This window comes from Primulina eburnea, chromosome 16 (genome assembly GCF_022965805.1).
Source record: "Primulina eburnea isolate SZY01 chromosome 16, ASM2296580v1, whole genome shotgun sequence".
NCBI lineage: Eukaryota > Viridiplantae > Streptophyta > Magnoliopsida > Lamiales > Gesneriaceae > Primulina > Primulina eburnea.
Genome location: NC_133116.1, coordinates 10,341,239 through 10,358,994, shown reverse-complemented (window position 1 = coordinate 10,358,994; position 17,756 = coordinate 10,341,239). Strand labels below are relative to the sequence as shown.

Below are 17,756 nucleotides of genomic sequence, written 5' to 3'. Positions count from 1 at the left end.
TTTCCATTGTGGTTGCATTCTAAATGGGCTAGGCTTTTGATAAAAAAAAACCCAAGTACTATTTGGGGATTGTAATGTGTTTATATATATATAGGTAAGAGCGGCACCTCAATTCTTGAGGTGTCTCTGTAGTCCAACATATAAGCATTTATATTTATCTCAAGATCAATTAATCATATGTTCATATTTATAAAATTGAAAATAGTTAAGGAAAATATTGAGTTGGTATTAAAATAGGAGAATTTTAATAACAAGTCTCAAATTGGACATAACGTATTTGTTCATCTTAAAATTTAAATATAGATCTACTCCATAAATTTGTTATCATAAATTCGAAAAAAGAACATCAATAAATAAATCAGGGTAGTAGTTGTAAGGGTGCCTCACTTAATGATATAGTTGACGCTAATGGTTTTACGAACCTGACAACTTTAACTAAAATATTAGTTGTAATATGAATCATTAAACAATCGGTAAGAGCATTTAAAATATTAGTGTCATCAAAGAGCTTTGAAAACTCGTTAATGTAAATAGGATTTCAATAGATATAACATTTTTTACTTGAGAATTTAGTTGATGTATTTATGAATTTTGTAACTTCGAGTTTTTAAGATATTTAAATATGATAATCAATTTAATTCACAAGATAGCTGAATAGGTGAATACATCGAGAGACTAACAAAAGAAATCAAAGTATATGAATAGACAAGAAGGATGATAAAAACTCATTTTTGTAAATATAATTTTGATATTTCAAACATCAATGAACATGTCACAAAAATTGAATGTTTCTCACAATATGTTTGTGCGCGACGGAATTCATAATAAAATCGTCGCTAATTGCCGACGGTTTTAGACACCATCGCTAAACCGTCGCTAATTTAGCGACGGTTATAAAACCGTCGCTGTAATTGCATCAGCGACGGTTATCACACCGTCGACAATTAGCGACGGTTTTCAAACCGTCGCTAAAAGCGCATAAAACCGTCGCTAAAAGCGCATAATTTCATTAGAGAATTTGCGCGCTGCGAAAAGCCATTTTTGTTGTGGTGAAGACATAATAAAAAATAGACAAAAAATTCATCAATAAATAGGGGTGTTCATTGGTCGGTTCGATTTGAATTTTGTAATTCGGATATAAATTTTAAAACCGAAGCTTCTTAGGTTCGATTTCGGATTATATATATAAAAACCGAAATTTCATTAAATTAATAAATTTTTTTATATTTTTATTTATATTATATAATTTGATATGATATTTAGTGAATGAAGAACTATTTTGAATAATTTTTAGTTTGCTGTTGTTTTCTTAATTAATTTAGACCTTATCTTTAAAGCTTTTACTAAGAAAACATGTAGAAAGTTAACATATTATATTTTACAATATATTTATATTATTAATTTAAATAATTATATTAAAATCTAATTAACCGACCGAAATAACCGAACCATTTTGATAGAAAATCGAACCGAACTGAAGAAAAATGGTTCGGATTAATAACCATTTTGATAGAAAAACCAAACCGAACCGACCGATGAACACCCCTAGTGCCTAGTGAAGATAGAGAAAAAAACCGACCGATGAACACCCCTATTTCTTGATGAATTTTTTGTCTATTTTTTTATCTGTCTTCACTACAACAAAAATGGCTTTTCGCAGCACGCAAATTCTCTAATGAAATTATGAGCTTTTAGCGATGGTTTTATGTGCATTTAGCGACACTTTTAAGACCGTCGCTAATCAGCGAAGGTTTAATAACCGTCGCTAATTCAATTACAGCAACGGTTTAATAACCGTCGCTAAACTAGCGACGGTATAAAAAACCGTCGGCAATTAGCGACGGTTTTTTTTACAAATTCCGTCGCTAAAATAATATGTTGCTGACATGGACCATCGTCTGTGCTTACGGAGCGTGGACGCTCCTCCACGTGAGCAGCGTCCGCGCTTCGTGAGCGCGGATTACATTAGTTTTGCAAATGTTTTTTTCTAAATTATTTTTGAAAAAGTTTTTTAAAATTAAATTATTTTTTAAAAAAACCCAAGTTTGAGCTTTTTTGAATAAGACTATGTCGAAAGAGTGACAAAAATATGACTTCTTGAATGAAATTATGTAGACGAGACCAAAGGGTGCAAATAAAAAGTGCACAAATGTGTTCCTCGGAACTTGAATTCATGGGAAGAACCCGTATGTTTGAAAACACAATTATTTGTAATCTCCTTTCCTAACACCATGATTCGGTTTAAGTAATGAGAACAAATTGGTTGTTTACTTGGAGTTCGGATGCATTTGTTGACAGTTATGTTATCGTCGCGCACAAACATATTGTGAGAAACATTAAATTTTTGTGACATGTTCATTGATGTTTGAAATATCAAAATTATATTTACAAAAATGAGTTGTTATCATCCTTCTTGTCTATTCATATACTTTGATTTCTTTTGTTAGTCTCTCGATGTAATCATTTATTCAGCTATCTTGTGAATTAAATTGATTATCATATTTAAATATCTTAAAAACTCGAAATTACAAAATTCATAAATACGTCAACTAAATTTTCAAGTAAAAAATGTTATATCTATTGAAATCCTATCTACATTAACGAGTTTTCAAAGCTCTTTGTTGACACTAATATTTTGAATTCTCTTACCGATTGTTTAATGGTTCATATTACAACTAATATTTTAGTTAAAGTTGTCACGTTCGTAAAACCATTAGCATCAACTATATCATTAAGTGAGGCACCCTTACAACTACTACCCTGATTTATTTATGGATGTTCTTTTTTCGAATTTATGATAACAAATTTATGGAGTAGATCTATGATTAAATTTTAAGATGAACAAATACGTTATGTCCAATTTGAGACTTGTTATTAAAATTCTCCTATTTTAATACCAACTCAATATTTTCCTTAACTATTTTCAATTTTATAAATTCTTTGTTTTTCCATATTTTTTTTACTTTGTTAAGCATAATGTCAACTTGAAATAGACTACAAATATAAAAGTAAATAAAAAATTACTATAACCAAAATATTATGGCTTTTAAAATTAAATTATTAAATAAGACCTAAACAAATATGAACATATGATTAACTGATCTTGAGATAAATATAAATGCTTATATGTTGGACTACAGAGCTGGGTAAGACACCTCAAGAATTGAGGTGCCGCCCTTACCTATATATATATAAACACATTACAATCCCCAAATAGTACTTGGGGTTTTTTTTTATCAAAAGCCTAGCCCATTTAGAATGCAACCACAATGGAAATGCAATGGGCCTAGGCCTAAACGAATGAGAGAAAGCTTCTCTTTAAATCCACCTAGGGCTTCTCATATTCACGGCACTCTAGTAAAATAGAATAGATGGAAATTCGCGTATTCAATTTCAGAACTTGAGTGACAAAACCTAGTCAGCTTTGTGGAATTACAGATGGAGGACATTACGTTGCCGATTCTATTCGAGCAGGCTCAAAAGATTCACCAAATCGCCTCCGATTCTTCAATCGAACAGGTTTTAGAGTGAATGTGTATTAGATGTGTGTTATATTCTGCTATCTTTTCCTTTGAGTATTACTTCATGTATATGTTTCATTTTTAATAATTATTGTCAGGAAACTGTGAGAAACGGTTGCGAGCTTTTGAGGAAATGCGAGGATATGATTGGAAAGTTGGGGTTATTTTCATCTAATGAGACGAAGGATGATATCAATACTAACAACCTCAAATATCTTCTTGTAGGTGTTGAATATTTTTTTAATCTTCATGAAAGGCAAAGTAATCTAAATGGATGAATGTTCTGGTTTTGTTTTCCGCTTTAATCTTTAAACTCACTTTCTTGCAAATGTGATAAAAAAACGTGTGCTGATTTTCGTTTCTGTGATAATCGGATGTATTGGTCGTGTCTGAAAGTTATCATTTAAAAGTATTTAACTCATGGTCTTTGATGCAGGTTCCATATTATCTCGGTGAGCTAACAGAAAAAAATTCGCAGGAGAACCGGATTCAGATTCTTAAAGCTTCACTAGCCAAGCTAAAGGTACTAGTTTTAGATTTTGGTCACACGATAAGGCAATGTGCTCAAGGAAGCTATTGATAATTTTTTGAATGTCGAATTTTCATTTGGCCATATTCCAGGAATTTATTTCATTTTGTGAAGCTATGGAGCTAGTACCAGAAGATGAACTGGAATCATCTATGCAATCAAGGAGCAATTCATCTGCTGATCAAAGAGCTAAGAAGGTTGGCATTCTTCCTCGGACATGTTTCATTGAACTTCATAGTTCCATTTGTTGAATAAGTGATATTACTCCTCTGCATCTAATACTTGGGATTTATTTCAGATTGCTCGGTTCAAACGCACAAACGCGGCCGAGTAAAAATCGCTTGAAATAAAGGAACGGAAGGAACTTCTGAAAGGGATCGATTAAAGGTGCCCGAATGCGCAACGGAAGTACAAAATTTTCGAAAAACATACATTTTCAAGCAAGAAATTCGAACACCTCAAGTACTAGTGTGTAGCATATACAAAAACACAAAAATGACATTCATAGTGTGTTTAGAAATTTACCTATCAATCTTAAAAGATTGATGTTGGCTCCAACTTAGTTGATATACAACTAAGCTCTTGAATGGCAAGATAATCTTCAAGTTTTCCTTTGAGCCCACCTTGCTCAAATATTAAGCCCACCACCAACAAGCTAGAACCACTCTAATTTTGCACTAGAAAAATTAGAGCATTTTTCTTTGAGAAGTATTTTCTTTCCTCAACTATTGAAGAAGAAAAATGAGAGAAAACTTGGAGAGAAAAATCCCCTCAAAATTTCGGCCATCATATATTCAAAAAGGGAGGAGGGAAAACTTGTCTTGGTTGTGGGAAAATGTGTGTATTCCAAAGGCATGCCATGCCTTGGATGTTGCAAAAGTTGTCTTGGTTGTGGGAAAATGTGTGTATTCCAAAGGCATGCCATGCCTTGGATAATGCTCCGTGAGCGCGGATAACATTAGTTTTGCAAATGTTTTTTTTTTAAATTATTTTTGAAAAAGTTTTTTAAAATTAAATTATTTTAAAAAAAAACCCCTCAAATTTAGGTGCACATTCTGTTTCTCCTTTTTAAAAAAAAAAAAAAAAACAGATTTACTGAGAACACTCTTTATGTTTTTGTATCGCTGATTGTTTTTGTATCGCTAATGAGCAATGGTCTGAACAATTAGAGCTTGTACCATATTAAAATTTATATTCAAGTGATAAATAAATAATTAATTTTTTTAAAGCAACGCATAACACTTCATCAACTGATAATCATATCTACAATTATATCCTTTGTGCAAAATAGAGGAATTATGTCTCAGAAATCAGGAGTAGATTTTAGTCCCTGGAAAAATGTACACCCACTGCAAAAAAACGGAAGGATTAGCGACGGTTTTAATAAAACCGTGGCTCAAATAGCGACGGTTTTTATATCCCGTCGCTATATAGTGACGGTTTTTATTAGAACCGTCGCATATTAAATTAAGCGACGGTTTAATTAAACCCGTCGCTATAATAGCGACGGTCTTATTAAAGCCGTCGCTATATTAGCTACGGTTTACAATACACCGTTGCTATTATTGCGACTGTTCCACAAACCCGTCGCCATTTTGTGCGACGTGTATTTTACACGTCACCACGTGCGACGGTCTTGTATCCTACCATCGCTATTATAGCGAAAAATTTTCATAAACCGTCGCTTAATTTAATAGACGATGGTTTTAATAAAAAACATCGCTATATAGCGACAGTGTAAGAAAACCGTCGCTTAATTTAATAAGCGATTGTTTTGCCCAAACCGTCGCTATATAGAGACGGTTAAAGAAAACCCGTCGCTATATTAGCGACGGGAACGCAAAACCCGTTGCCGATCTAAGAGCATTTCTTCCTCTTTCTTAAGCATCTCCGACAGAACAAACGACTGTTATAGACGTGTGAGTAAGTACCAAGGAAACAAGAGAAAGAAGTTAAAAATACAAAGTACAGTCTCCAAAGATCAGAAACATCCAGACCAACCTTACATAGTGCCAAGGAGATGGTGGTTATCCATGCCTGCAGGTATACATGTCAAAACGGGCTAACGAAGCGGGCCGGCCCGCAACCCGTCGCAACCCGCCACTAGGCGGGGCGGGGCGGGGCGGGGCAGATGGCGGGCCTCTAAATGGCCAACCCAGCCCAACCCACCTTGGGCCGCGGGTTAAGCGGGCCAACCCGCTTAATATTTTTTTTAAAAAAAATATTAAATAATATTAAAATAAACATAGAATAAAAATATATTTCAGTCAAATAATTTCATAAAAAACTTAAAAACATTGAAATAAGATATTGAAAGCATACAACAATCAACATAATCCATAAAAAATAAAGTGCTTATTCTAATTCACGCAAGATTTCATCGTACACATGTACTAAAAATTAACTCATGTAAAATCACCAACCGTAAATACAATGAAACCTTTAAGTGTGAATTTCAAATTTTTTAGTATACATTTTCTCCAGTTTCTTAATGATTTGTCCTCACAAGAAAACAAAAATTAACGATATTAAGGGTTTGTCCGCACAAGGCACCTAGCTCTTACCATCCACATTTTCTTAAAAAGTGAGAAACATTGGAAGATAACAGAATGTCGATGAAACAGACGGTTGTAAATTTCAAAAAAATATTATGTGTTCAACAATACACATAATGACTTTATTTACTATATTATTTCGATAATTCTGGATTAGTTCGAGTTGAACATTAAAAAAAGGGAGGAGACTGGAGAGTATAACATCTTCAAAAAAATAGAAGCATAGAGATTTTACTAGAGTGATTGAAGTTAGGCACATAAGAAAAAATATGAATTTTTATATAAAACTTAAAAATATAAATTTCTACCCTAATTTGGCGGGCCAGCCCGCAACCCAAACGGGCTCAACCCGTTTGGCCCGCAACCCAAACGAGCTCAACCCATTTGGCCGACCTCCAAACAGGCTGCTATTTTATCAACCCAACCCGCTCAATTTTTATGGCGGGGTGGGCCAACCCGACGGGCCTGACCCAATTTGACAAGCCTACCTGCAGGCATGTAACCAAACAATCATCATTATGATCCATGCAATGGTATGGAGGGAAGGGGAGGAACAAATCAAAACAATGGTTGTAACGTCCCGAAAATTTGAGGATCCACGCGAACCACAAGCATTTTAGTTATTTAAATTCCTTGCGTATTGTAATTAATTGTTTTAATTGCATTAATTGATTATGTGGTGCATAATTGACATGTTTAAATTATATTTTCTACATGGTTGCATTAAATTTGTATTTTTAAGGTTATTCGAGTTGCGATCGAGGAACGGGAACCGATGACTGAAAAATAGAAAATGATTTTTATTAAATAGTTGATTTTAATTATTTAAAGGTTGGGAGATGCTTTTTATTATTTTTGAAAAATAAGGGGTTTTGAGGTGATTTTATACGCCGGAACGTAAATTTTATCGGTGTTGGTTTTTCAACTAAAATACGAGCTTTTTGGCAACCCGGCTAATAAATTCACAAATTTATTTAACCAAAGTTATGGAAATATTATATTTAAATCCTAAACAAGCACTAATGGGCCTAAAATCTAGATTAGGGATTTATTAGTATTTAAAATTCAATTTAAATCAAAAACCTATTCTAGACTCCACAATCATTCGGCCACCCCTTTTTCAAATCACCAAAACTCTTCCAACCCCCAACAAACTCTCGGCAGCTTTTATTTTTCTGGAAAAATATCGGCAGAGTCTTGGGAAGGCTTCTCTTGGAGTTCTAGCTTCGTCGTCCCCTCCGTTCTTCGTCGTCAAAGGATATTCGAGCGTATACTACGCAAAGGCACACCATACATCTCCTTTTCTCATCCATTACATCATAATATTGTTTAAATTGTGTGTGCATGAAAAGCTTGAAGTTTATATATATATATTCAGAATTTTCGAAACTCATATTGTCCATGCATTGAACCTTCGATTTTCATGCCACTTGTGATGTTTCGATTCACGTTTTGTTATACTAAGGGGCTGCCATGATGTCTAAGTGTGTTTGGGTAAGGATTACACTGGGTCTGGAGTCTCGCACACCTCACCGAAACCGATTAAAACCATGAAAGAAAGAAAAGAAACAAGAACACAAGAGCACATGCAGGAACCGAAGCTTGCTGTCAAGTTTGGGGCTCGGTTTTCTGGTGCAGGGGCAGGGTGCTTGGTTGGCTGGTTCCAGAGGCTAGCCAAGGCCTTGAGTAAGTCATGGTGGGTGTCCTAGCCACGCTAGGACTCTCGCTAAGGGTCGGAAAAGAGTCCTAGCGCAGCTAGGACTCTACCCGAGAGAATAGGACAGCAGCTGGGGGCGTTTTCGTGCGGCTGCAGGGGCCAGGGGCTCGATGCATGGGGCACGGGCTGGGCCAGGAGGGTTCATTAGGGTCCTTAGGTGATGCACAATTGTTGGTTCACGGCCAGAGTTGTTGGCTAGGTCCACAAGTTCACACAACATAGAGTCCTAGCTAGTACTAGTGCAACTCTCGGCCAACACATGTTAGTCTTAGGGGCTCACGTTTTTGGGTTGTGGGGAATTGTTTTGGCAAAGTTAAAGTCCAGTAGGCTAAATTAATGTGTTGAGCAACTTTCGGCTCGATATTGTTCGGGGGTAACTCGTGAAAACTAAGAGATGGCTCGGGGTTGAAGTTTAGGTGTCAAAATGAGTTTTAAAAACAAAGAAATTTTGGAAAACGACTCACGGGGGTCGAGTCGTGGTCCATAAGGGCTAAAATAATATAAAAAAACTAAATTTAGAATTTAGGAATTTTATATTAAAGTTTGGTATTTTTCGGGATTAAAACACCGTTAAAATAATTAAGAAAGGATAATTGAAAAAGTCTAAGTTTTAAGCCAAATAAAATTACGGAAAAATTCATATAAGCTTAAATAATTATTTGGGACATGTTAGAGTCGTGAAATCATGAAAAAGTCGAAAACGTAAAATGTCGAGTCCAGGGGTAAAACGGTCATTTTACACCGAGAAATTAGTAAAGGTCATGGCAGTGCCCTGAATGCTGTTTTATGTGATAATATGATTATTTTCTTTAGTGATGGATGTTTATGAAATATTTATGTTAAAATGCTATTTTAAATGTTTATGAGATTTTATATGTTAAAACGGTATTTTAAATATTTATGGAATTTTATATGTTTATGATTTAAAATGTCAAAATGTTATTTTTCATGTTTGAGGTTAAAATGTCATTTTAAATGTTTATGAAATGCTCATGATTCAATTATGATTTTTAAATGTCTATTTGATTTTTATTATTTAAGAAGACATTTAAAATACATGTTGCATGCTTGGTTTCAAAAATGGAAAATGTAAATGTATTCATGATTTTTCTAAAGTGATGTGAATGAAAAATGTTGAAGGATGTGAAGTGATTGTGACTAATTCGTTAATGGTGGCGACGTCGTGAGGGTTATGGTCCCAGTGGGAGCCCGACGATCGTGTTTCCATCATTGCGAATATGTGGTAACGGATATGTGGTAACGGTTTTGTGGTAACGGAAGAATGGGAATATCGTGAGGGGAGAAGGCCCCAGAGGGAGCCCATTTATGGGAAAAGGCCCCAGAGGGAGCCCCGACGATCGTATTTCTATTTGATCATGTTAGGCCAAGGCTCAGTTGACCGGTGAGAGTGTCGCTGATGTCCCCGCCGCCCAGTACTGTGGTTTTATGTAGATGGATCCATCGTCATGTCATGTCATGTTGAGGAAAGTCACAATTAACGATCTGAATTCAACAAAGGAAAAGGAAAAGGAAAATGTTTATGATCATGTTAAAATGTTATGTCATGTTGAGGAAGAAGGAAAAAGATTAAGGTTTATTTATGCATGTCATGAAAATGTTTATGTTTAAAGTTTTATGCATCATGAAAATGTTTACGAAAATGTTTATGTTTAGGCATCTTCATGAAAACGATATTTTAAGTACAAATATTTTTCACCGTTATATGTTGACTGTATTACGTATTACTCGTTATAAAGATTATGGTGTGTTGAGTCTAGGTGTGATGGATGTAGGTGGTTCTGAGGGAGGACTTGACGGGTGATACTACTGGACTGAAGGTGCACACAACCCGAGGACCAGCGCTTCTACTTTTCCGCATTTACGATTATGACTTATGAATTATGTTAAAGATTTTTAAGATTATTTACTTAAGCTTTTTGAGAGATTTTTGAGAGGTTTAGTATGGGCTTTACTTTTCAAATTATTGCTTTTTAAGTTTGGTAAAACGTTTGACGATTTCTGGTTTGACTTTTCCCTTTCAATTTCAAATACTAGTTGGGTGATTTACTTTAAAATGGTGCAAGATTATTTTATTTGCATGTGCATGCAATGACCGAAAATGTGAGAGATTTTTTTTAAAAAAAAAAAAAAAAATTCTAGTACTTTTAAAGCAATAAGAGATGAGGACGTTTCAGTTGGTATCAGAGCAGTGGTTCCTGTAAAGGGTTGTGTCACCGTTAGCGCCGGGAAGATCAGTCGTCAAGCCTCAAAGTTGTAAGTTTTAAATGCTTTATATGATTTTACGATGTTACCTGCATAAGTACATGACTTATATGTTTACGTCACATGTTTAATAGAATTATGAGGGTATATGATTTATATGCATTAGAATTTGTATGCATGATATGATATGAAATGAAAAATTATTTTTCAACGCATGTTGGTTTTTTGTGGTGGAATTGGACGATGTTGATTTTTGGGTTTTAATATTGACGTTCTACTTTTTGGGCTATAAGTTAATCGTGAATATTATGAATGTTTTATGGGACACGTAGATTTTCTAAGAAAATATTTATGATTCATGGTTACTAGTCGAATTAAATTTTTGGGAATTAGACGTAAGAAATAATGATTCGAGGATTAACAACGACTTTGGGAATAAGAAAATATATAATTTGGGATTTTAAGTTTTGATAAAAAGTAAGATTGGTTATAGAAATTTATTTTTGGGAAAATAAGTTTAAAATTATCGAAATTATGTCATGGGAAAACTGTAGAAGAAAATTAAGAATGCCAAAAATTTATGGATTAATTGAGGAATTTTCGGAATTTAGGGACTAAAAAGTGATATTTTTGGGGAAAATAAGAATTTATTTTGCAATTTTTAAAGAAATTGGGGATTAGTTTAACAATAAGCGATAATTAAATAGTTTAAATAATAAGAATTTTGATGATTTAGACTTTTAGGAATATTTGGAACTTGGGATATTTTAGTTATAATGTGATAAGGAATGTTCATCAAGGATTCTTAAGATTGAATCAACATTAGGCTTGAAAAATTTAAGCGTTAGCAAATGCGTTTGAGATTTTAAGATTGAAATTTGATGAGTTAACGAACATTTTGGGAATAAATTAAGGAAAATAATATATGATAAGTATGATCATCCATATTTTTATATTAAGAATTTTAAGAAAAGTTGAAATTCGAGGTTATAATCATATAGCATGAAGTCATTATGGGTTTTCTTAAGTTGCAATTCACAAATAAGGATTTAGAAAGAAAAATTTATTTGGGATCAAGTAGACGTAAGGACATTTTAGAAATTAAGTTTATCAGAGTAAGCGCAGCGGAAGCATGAATTTTTAGGATAATAGAACTAAGTCTATACTTTGGGTTATTAAGAATAAGCGAATTTCGAGGACGAAATTCAAATTAAGGGGGGAAGATTGTAACGTCCCGAAAATTTGAGGATCCACGCGAACCACAAGCATTTTAGTTATTTAAATTCCTTGCGTATTGTAATTAATTGTTTTAATTGCATTAATTGATTATGTGGTGCATAATTGACATGTTTAAATTATATTTTCTACATGGTTGCATTAAATTTGTATTTTTAAGGTTATTCGAGTTGCGATCGAGGAACGGGGACCGATGACTGAAAAATAGAAAATGATTTTTATTAAATAGTTGATTTTAATTATTTAAAGGTTGGGAGATGCTTTTTATTATTTTTGAAAAATAAGGGGTTTTGAGGTGATTTTATACGCCGGAACGTAAATTTTATCGGTGTTGGTTTTTCAACTAAAATACGAGCTTTTTGGCAACCCGGCTAATAAATTCACAAATTTATTTAACCAAAGTTATGGAAATATTATATTTAAATCCTAAACAAGCACTAATGGGCCTAAAATCTAGATTAGGGATTTATTAGTATTTAAAATTCAATTTAAATCAAAAACCTATTCTAGACTCCACAATCATTCGGCCACCCCTTTTTCAAATCACCAAAACTCTTCCAACCCCCAACAAACTCTCGGCAGCTTTTATTTTTCTGGAAAAATATCGGCAGAGTCTTGGGAAGGCTTCTCTTGGAGTTCTAGCTTCGTCGTCCCCTCCGTTCTTCGTCGTCAAAGGATATTCGAGCGTATACTACGCAAAGGCACACCATACATCTCCTTTTCTCATCCATTACATCATAATATTGTTTAAATTGTGTGTGCATGAAAAGCTTGAAGTTTATATATATATATTCAGAATTTTCGAAACTCATATTGTCCATGCATTGAACCTTCGATTTTCATGCCACTTGTGATGTTTCGATTCACGTTTTGTTATACTAAGGGGCTGCCATGATGTCTAAGTGTGTTTGGGTAAGGATTACACTGGGTCTGGAGTCTCGCACACCTCACCGAAACCGATTAAAACCATGAAAGAAAGAAAAGAAACAAGAACACAAGAGCACATGCAGGAACCGAAGCTTGCTGTCAAGTTTGGGGCTCGGTTTTCTGGTGCAGGGGCAGGGTGCTTGGTTGGCTGGTTCCAGAGGCTAGCCAAGGCCTTGAGTAAGTCATGGTGGGTGTCCTAGCCACGCTAGGACTCTCGCTAAGGGTCGGAAAAGAGTCCTAGCGCAGCTAGGACTCTACCCGAGAGAATAGGACAGCAGCTGGGGGCGTTTTCGTGCGGCTGCAGGGGCCAGGGGCTCGATGCATGGGGCACGGGCTGGGCCAGGAGGGTTCATTAGGGTCCTTAGGTGATGCACAATTGTTGGTTCACGGCCAGAGTTGTTGGCTAGGTCCACAAGTTCACACAACATAGAGTCCTAGTACTAGTGCAACTCTCGGCCAACACATGTTAGTCTTAGGGGCTCACGTTTTTGGGTTGTGGGGAATTGTTTTGGCAAAGTTAAAGTCCAGTAGGCTAAATTAATGTGTTGAGCAACTTTCGGCTCGATATTGTTCGGGGGTAACTCGTGAAAACTAAGAGATGGCTCGGGGTTGAAGTTTAGGTGTCAAAATGAGTTTTAAAAACAAAGAAATTTTGGAAAACGACTCACGGGGGTCGAGTCGTGGTCCATAAGGGCTAAAATAATATAAAAAAACTAAATTTAGAATTTAGGAATTTTATATTAAAGTTTGGTATTTTTCGGGATTAAAACACCGTTAAAATAATTAAGAAAAGATAATTGAAAAAGTCTAAGTTTTAAGCCAAATAAAATTACGGAAAAATTCATATAAGCTTAAATAATTATTTGGGACATGTTAGAGTCGTGAAATCATGAAAAAGTCGAAAACGTAAAATGTCGAGTCCAGGGGTAAAACGGTCATTTTACACCGGGAAATTAGTAAAGGTCATGGCAGTGCCCTGAATGCTGTTTTATGTGATAATATGATTATTTTCTTTAGTGATGGATGTTTATGAAATATTTATGTTAAAATGCTATTTTAAATGTTTATGAGATTTTATATGTTAAAACGGTATTTTAAATATTTATGGAATTTTATATGTTTATGATTTAAAATGTCAAAATGTTATTTTTCATGTTTGAGGTTAAAATGTCATTTTAAATGTTTATGAAATGCTCATGATTCAATTATGATTTTTAAATGTCTATTTGATTTTTATTATTTAAGAAGACATTTAAAATACATGTTGCATGCTTGGTTTCAAAAATGGAAAATGTAAATGTATTCATGATTTTTCTAAAGTGATGTGAATGAAAAATGTTGAAGGATGTGAAGTGATTGTGACTAATTCGTTAATGGTGGCGACGTCGTGAGGGTTATGGTCCCAGTGGGAGCCCGACGATCGTGTTTCCATCATTGCGAATATGTGGTAACGGATATGTGGTAACGGTTTTGTGGTAACGGAAGAATGGGAATATCGTGAGGGGAGAAGGCCCCAGAGGGAGCCCATTTATGGGAAAAGGCCCCAGAGGGAGCCCCGACGATCGTATTTCTATTCGATCATGTTAGGCCAAGGCTCAGTTGACCGGTGAGAGTGTCGCTGATGTCCCCGCCGCCCAGTACTGTGGTTTTATGTAGATGGATCCATCGTCATGTCATGTCATGTTGAGGAAAGTCACAATTAACGATCTGAATTCAACAAAGGAAAAGGAAAAGGAAAATGTTTATGATCATGTTAAAATGTTATGTCATGTTGAGGAAGAAGGAAAAAGATTAAGGTTTATTTATGCATGTCATGAAAATGTTTATGTTTAAAGTTTTATGCATCATGAAAATGTTTACGAAAATGTTTATGTTTAGGCATCTTCATGAAAACGATATTTTAAGTACAAATATTTTTCACCGTTATATGTTGACTGTATTACGTATTACTCGTTATAAAGATTATGGTGTGTTGAGTCTAGGTGTGATGGATGTAGGTGGTTCTGAGGGAGGACTTGACGGGTGATACTACTGGACTGAAGGTGCACACAACCCGAGGACCAGCGCTTCTACTTTTCCGCATTTACGATTATGACTTATGAATTATGTTAAAGATTTTTAAGATTATTTACTTAAGCTTTTTGAGAGATTTTTGAGAGGTTTAGTATGGGCTTTACTTTTCAAATTATTGCTTTTTAAGTTTGGTAAAACGTTTGACGATTTCTGGTTTGACTTTTCCCTTTCAATTTCAAATACTAGTTGGGTGATTTACTTTAAAATGGTGCAAGATTATTTTATTTGCATGTGCATGCAATGACCGAAAATGTGAGAGATTTTTTTAAAAAAAAAAAAAAAATTCTAGTACTTTTAAAGCAATAAGAGATGAGGACGTTTCAATGGTTCTTAATTGAGCAGTGTCATTGAGGGATGCCTTTTAGAATTAGCGCATTGATTTCAACAATTTTGACAACAATCAGGGAAAAATGTGTTATAACAAACAATTTAACATGTTTATGCTTCAAAATAGAATAGAAAAGCACGTATCAGATGGTGACATAGGCAATTGCGAGGGTGAATTTTCCTCATAATACTGACACAGAGGAAAAATAAATGACCAGCAAAAAATAAGCCTTAAAGCCAACAAGAAAGTGCTGGTGTTAAATAAAGGTGAATTCTCAGTCCAGATATGTCTGTTCAAGTTATTACGACCATAAAATGGTGAATTCTTCCTCTTTATCATGATTCAGAGCAGCTACATAGATTGGCCACATGTATTCTAATTACAAGCAGCAGTGAAAGGTGCATCATAAAATTGTATATTATGTGCTTTTGGCATTAAGAAGAGCCAGGAGACACAGTGTAACTCACGCTAGAAACCTATTCTATAAAGAACATCACGTTAATTAAATGAATTCTCAATAAACAACTTACTTCCCTTTCCTCTTCTCCGTCATCATCCTCTAAATCTTGTTCCCCCCTCTCTATGGGAGTAGATAGTGCAGATGCTCTAGTTGAGCGCCCACGACGTTCCTTCCGTTCCTTTATTTCAAGCAATTTTGACTCGGCCGCTTTTGTGCGTTTGAACCGAGCAATCTGAAATAAATCCCAAGTATTAGATGCAGAGGAGTACTGTCACTTATTCAACAAATGGAACTATGAAGTTCGATGAAACATGTCCGAGGAAGAATGCCAACCTTCTTAGCTCTTTGATCAGCAGATGAATTGCTCCTTGATTGCATAAATGATTCCAGTTCATCTTCTGGTACTAGCTCCATAGCTTCACAAAATGAAATAAATTCCTGGAATATGGCCAAGTGAAAATTCGACATTCAAAAAATTATCAATAGCTTCCTTGAGCACATTGCCTTATCGTGTGACCAAAATCTAAAACTAGTACCTTTAGCTTGGCTAGTGAAGCTTTAAGAATCTGAATCCGGTTCTCCTGTGAATTTTTTTCTGTTAGCTCACCGAGATAATATGGAACCTGCATCAAAGACCATGAGTTAAATACTTTTAAATGATAACTTTCAGATACGACCAATACATCAGATTATCGCAGAAACGAAAATCAGCTCACGTTTTTTTATCACATTTGCAAGAAAGTGAGTTTAAAGATTAAAGCGGAAAACAAAACCAGAACATTCATCCATTTAGATTACTTTGCCTTTCATGAAGATTAAAAAAATATTCAACACCTACAGGAAGATATTTGAGGTTGTTAGTACTGATATCATCCTTCGTCTCATTAGATGAAAATAACCCCAACTTTCCAATCATATCCTCGCATTTCCTCAAAAGCTCGCAATCGTTTCTCACAGTTTCCTAACAATGATTATTAAAAATGAAACATATACATGAAATAATACTCAAAGGAAAATATAGCAGAATATAACACACATCTAATACACAGTCACTCTAAAACCTGTTCGATTGAAGAATCGGAGGCGATTTGGTGAATCTTTTGAGCCTGCTCGAATAGAATCGGCAACGTAATGTCCTCCATCTGTAATTCCACAAAGCTGATTAGGTTTTGTCACTCAAGTTCTGAAATTGAATACGCGAATTTCTATCTATTCTATTTTACTAGGGTGCCGTGAATATGAGAAGCCCTAGGTGGATTTAAAGAGAAGCTTTCTCTCATTCGTTTGGGCCTAGGCCCATCGCATTTCCATTGTGGTTGCATTCTAAATGGGCTAGGCTTTTGATAAAAAAAACCCAAGTACTATTTGGGGATTGTAATGTGTTTATATATATATAGGTAAGGGCGGCACCTCAATTCTTGAGGTGTCTTACCCAGCTCTGTAGTCCAACATATAAACATTTATATTTATCTCAAGATCAATTAATCATATGTTCATATTTGTTTAGGTCTTATTTAATAATTTAATTTTAAAAGCCATAATATTTTGGTTATAGTAATTTTTTATTTACTTTTATACTTGTAGTCTATTTCAAGTTGACATTATACTTAACAAAGTAAAAAAATATGGAAAAACAAAGAATTTATAAAATTGAAAATAGTTAAGGAAAATATTGAGTTGGTATTAAAATAGGAGAATTTTAATAACAAGTCTCAAATTGGACATAATGTATTTGTTCATCTTAAAATTTAATCATAGATCTACTCCATAAATATGTTATCATAAATTCGAAAAAAGAACATCAATAAATAAATCAGGGTAGTAGTTGTAAGGGTGCCTCACTTAATGATATAGTTGACGCTAATGGTTTTACGAACGTGACAACTTTAACTAAAATATTAGTTGTAATATGAACCATTAAACAATCGTAAAGAGCATTTAAAATATTAGTGTCATCAAAGAGCTTTGAAAACTCGTTAATGTAGATAAGATTTCAATAGATATAACATTTTTTACTTGAGAATTTAGTTGATGTATTTATGAATTTTGTAACTTCAAGTTTTTAAGATATTTAAATATGATAATCGATTTAATTCACAAGATAGCTGAATAGATGATTACATCGAGAGACTAACAAAAGAAATCAAAGTATATGAATAGACAAGAAGGATGATAACAACTCATTTT

At 34.3% G+C, this 17,756-nt stretch overlaps 1 protein-coding gene across 1 annotated transcript; it reads right to left on the bottom strand.

Moving 5' to 3' along the window:
- Window positions 1–5,875: 5,875 nt before the first annotated feature.
- Window positions 5,876–16,714, bottom strand: LOC140816014 (PP2A regulatory subunit TAP46-like). Its single transcript, XM_073175079.1, has 7 exons — window positions 16,631–16,714; window positions 16,408–16,530; window positions 16,106–16,192; window positions 15,903–16,007; window positions 15,640–15,801; window positions 6,052–6,087; window positions 5,876–5,956 (listed from the first exon to the last, which is right to left on the bottom strand). The coding sequence occupies exons 1-7, from the start codon at window positions 16,709–16,711 to the stop codon at window positions 5,876–5,878; spliced, it is 675 nt and encodes a 224-aa protein (XP_073031180.1). The 5' UTR covers window positions 16,712–16,714.
- Window positions 16,715–17,756: the final 1,042 nt, after the last annotated feature.

Bases quoted from the DNA above. Each gene is read 5' to 3' on its own strand.
- LOC140816014 (XM_073175079.1), bottom strand. From the start codon at position 16,711: ATGGAGGACATTACGTTGCCGATTCTATTCGAGCAGGCTCAAAAGATT. The intron at 16,531-16,630 runs GTTTTAGAGTGA...AATCATTGTTAG, and splicing joins CCGATTCTTCAATCGAACAG to GAAACTGTGAGAAACGATTG. The intron at 15,802-15,902 runs GTTGGCATTCTT...GATTTATTTCAG, and splicing joins CTGATCAAAGAGCTAAGAAG to ATTGCTCGGTTCAAACGCAC.